At 31.6% G+C, this 4,300-nt stretch overlaps 1 protein-coding gene across 1 annotated transcript; it reads left to right on the top strand.

The window, feature by feature from the left end:
* The first annotated feature begins 1,408 nt into the window (after nt 1–1,408).
* On the top strand, nt 1,409–3,687 carry LOC145033526 (cytochrome P450 CYP72A219-like). The gene is made up of 5 exons (XM_078982122.1): nt 1,409–1,694; nt 2,075–2,295; nt 2,447–2,691; nt 2,790–3,186; nt 3,259–3,687. The coding sequence occupies exons 1-5, from the start codon at nt 1,409–1,411 to the stop codon at nt 3,685–3,687; spliced, it is 1,578 nt and encodes a 525-aa protein (XP_078838248.1).
* The last annotated feature ends 613 nt before the right edge of the window (nt 3,688–4,300 follow it).

Here is a 4,300-nt window from a genome sequence, read left to right as displayed (position 1 = left end):
TATATATATATATATATATATATATATATATATATATATATATATATATATTAAAGACACGAAAGTTAGGAATAATAAACTTCCTAAGTGTTTGATAAGATGTGTTTGATAAGATTAATCCCTAAGGTTATGTATGTTTGCTCTTTTTCTTTGTCAATTTTTATCACTTTTGATCCTCCAATTTATATTGGTTTTAAAAAACTACTTACAGACCCTTCACCTTTATGCTTTTGTTTACAAACAACAATTTCATTTTCGTTTGAATTTTTCATAACCCTCGCTTTTTATTACATATTATTAGTATTTAGTCTTTTGGCAGAAATGATCCCTCATTATTATTATTATTATTATTATTATTATTATTATTATTATTATTATTATTGTTAGACAAAATTACACGATTGGTCCCTATGGTTTACCAAATTTAACACATTGAGTACAACGATGGAAACTGAAATCACTCTTTTACTCCTAATCCTATTTTTTTTTATTAATTTATATTTCTCTTTTTGATTTTAAATTAATGTTTTATTTATTAGAAAATATTCACCCAATACCATAAAGCCACCCACCAACTGTCATCACCACCACCACTACCACCGCCAAAATTACATAAATGGTCCATATGGTTTAGCCGTCATCACAAATTCAGTCTCTACTACCTTAAAAGATCAAATTACTCTCACATTAACGGACAATAAACAACGGTCTATATATTCTGGGTTGGTTTTCCGGCCGCTGCTATACATAACAATAAAGTTAAATTTATGAGACAATTTCCTTATTTTCCTCATTTATTGCAAGAAATAATGATTTAGATTTCTTTACTTATGTAATTAGATTACATTGTTTATCTTCTTTTACTAGATTATCTCAATGCAATTCAACATGCTACTTTACCTTACAAAGCAATACCTTCCGACCCGGCATTACCGGTAAATCTTTTGTGATTATTATTATTATCCTTTTTGAAAACCTGGTAAAATTTTAAAGGACCTATAAACCATATTCGAGGGGTTAAATATGCGCTGCCACGTGTAAATAACAAATTTATCCTTGTTAATTCATCAAGTATCATGAAAATGTCATTATTATCATTATTAATTAACAAACAGTTATTTTAATATCCTCAATTTTACATAGTAAATTACGAGCATCGTATCAAGAGAAAAATGCCAAACAAAATAAAAAGTGTACCTTAAATATGATGACATTCTTAATAGATACCGTTACTTTCGATGTCGAAACGCAGAAGGGACATATAATATTATTAAGAAACAATTATAAAAGAGAACGTATGGAGCGTACGTAATTACCAAACCTTAAAGAGCGAAAGTGACATATCCATTAATAAATACCATCGTTCCATTCTTCATTACTACACCAAAAACTAATAGCTCCTTTCAAGATGGAGGCAACCTTAAGCATGATTGGAGTGTTTGGTGGTATAGGGTTTATGTTGATGGTGTTGACATATGCATGGAGGTTCTTGGATTGGGTTTGGTTGACCCCAAAGAATACCGAGAAGTCTCTGAGAGACCAAGGACTCAAGGGAACCTCCTACAAGTTTTTATATGGAGACGTGAAAGAGATCGTGAAGATGATAACTGAGGCGAGTTTAAAACCTATAAACCTAACCGACGATATTCTTCCACGAGTCCTGTCGTTTGCTCATAACGTCGTTACCACTCATGGTATCTACTTTTGTTATCACTTTATGCTATACTTAAAACTTTTCAATTAGTCCGTATTTGTTTGCTTTTGAAGCAAGAAGGTGAGAATCCACTTTTTAGGTTCAATAAAATAAACGTGGTCATAATAACATTCTTCACCTATAAACATTATGATTTATCTTTCTCATGACTGGTGAGGCGAATTATGGGGATGCATATAGACTTCACATGTTCGAATATCACATTTGTGTATTGGTTGGTAGATTTTAAAAGAAGTAGTAGTAGATGGCTGCCAAAAATTCTAATGTTTGATGTATGAGTTTAGAATTTTATATACTAATTAAAGTTCCATTTTGAAGTTGTATTTCCTTTTCGTTACACTTTGATTGATGACTGGATAGGTAAGAATTGTTTTACATGGGCGGGGCCGAAGCCTATACTACATATAACAGATCCGACAATGATACGGGAGATGTTCGGAAAATATGAAGATTTTCAAAAGGCAAAAGGGTCAAATCCATTGTTAACGTTGCTAGCAAAAGGTTTGGTGTTAGTCGAGGGTGATCAATGGGTGAAACACAGAAAGATCATCAATCCTGCCTTTCATGTCGAGAAACTTAAGGTTTTGCTTCATGTGTAATCCATTATTGTTTGACATGCGAGAAATTAATTAATTTATGTTGTCTAATACCAAAAATCCTACTTTCCTAAAGATAGTGATTATGTTTTAATGCTAGTTTTGTAAATATGTTCTTGACCATGTTTCTTTATAGCATATGGTACCTGCTTTTTATGTGAGTTGCGATGAGATGATCAAAAAATGGGAAGACACATTAAAGGAAGAAAGCTCCTGCGAAATCGATGTGTGGCCTCATCTCACAACAATGACTAGTGACGTGATTTCACGTACGGCTTTTGGTAGTAGCTATGTGGAAGGAAGAAGGATATTTGAACTTCAACGAGAATTGGCTGAGCTAATCATAACGGCTTCCCAATCTATCTACATTCCAGGATCACAGTGAGTACATCTATCCAACAATCTTTTGTGGACATTCTTCTGGTTATTAGAAAACTTACTACTTCAAAGTTCAACAATTGTTTTATTTTCGATTATAGATTTTTGCCAACAAAAAGCAACAAGAGAATTAAATCGATTGCCCACGAAGTAAAGGGTTTGGTAAGGGGTATTATTGATAAACGAGTGACTGAAATGAAAAGTGGGAAATGTAGCAACGACGACCTTCTCGGCATACTTCTAGACTCCAATTATAAAGAAATTAAACAACAAGGGAATAGCAAATTTGGACTAAGTATTGACGATGTCATTGAAGAGTGTAAGCTCTTCTACTTTGCGGGACAAGAGACTACCGCGACTTTACTTGTTTGGACTATGATTTTGTTGGCACAACACAAAAATTGGCAAGATCGTGCTAGAGATGAAACTTTACAGGTCTTCGGTGAGAGAAAACCTGATATTGATGCCTTGAGTGACATGTTGAGTCAACTGAAAATTGTAAGTTTTTTTTCCCTTCCTATATCTTCTTAATATATTTCGGTTAATAAGCTTTGATTTCTCTATTTGCAGATTAATTCAATCTTCCTTGAGGTACTTAGGTTATACCCTCCTGTGGTAGCAATGACACGGATGATTCCCAAAGAAACAAAATTAGGAGACATAAATTTACCAGCAGGATCAATAATCCAACTACACACAATGCTTTCACATTATGACCCTAATGTTTGGGGTGACGATGTGAAGGAATTTAACCCAAAAAGATTCTTTGAAGGTGTGTCAAAGGTAACCAAGGGGCAATCGGTGTATTTCCCTTTTGGAGGGGGTCCTCGTGTTTGTATTGGACAAAATTTTGCTATGTTGGAAGCAAAATTGGCGCTTTCTATGATTCTATCACGCTTCTCGTTTGAGCTTTCTCCATCATATTCGCATGCTCCACGTCCTATCGTCACCCTTCAACCTCAATTTGGCGCTCACTTAATTTTGCATAAATTGACTTAATGTTTAATAATCTTGTCTTTGGAAATTGAATGTTACATTTTTCGTAACTAAACCATGAATGCATTTATGTTTGGTGTATAGTTACGATATGAAATCTATAACGTTATACAATTTATGGTCTTAAAAGATGGTAATGGTTACATTAATATTATTACATTCATACTAATTTTGCTTTTATAAACCCAAACTCAATCATACACACACTGTTTTGAAAATTTGTAAACAATATCTATATTATATTATAATTAAAATCGTTAATGTAATGCGACTCGACACAATATATATATATATATATATATATATATATATATATATATATATATATATATATATATATATATATATATATATATATATATATATATATATATATATATATATATATGAGAATTAAGAACCATAAGAACCACTAATTTAAAATATATTTTTATCTTTTTTAATATTTTGATTTTTAAATTTTTTGTATAAGTTACAAAAAGATAAAAGGACGTAATGTTTTTTTTAAACTCATTCCATAAGTTTAGATATGATACATTTACTTACAATATTCCAAAAACAAAATAATATCCTCTCATATATATCAACAAGTTTTAATGAACACCACAACCATAAC

Source organism: Lactuca saligna, chromosome 3 (assembly GCF_052625555.1).
Source record: "Lactuca saligna cultivar CGN05327 chromosome 3, ASM5262555v1, whole genome shotgun sequence".
Taxonomy (NCBI): domain Eukaryota; kingdom Viridiplantae; phylum Streptophyta; class Magnoliopsida; order Asterales; family Asteraceae; genus Lactuca; species Lactuca saligna.
This window is presented reverse-complemented; position numbering and strand designations above follow the sequence as displayed.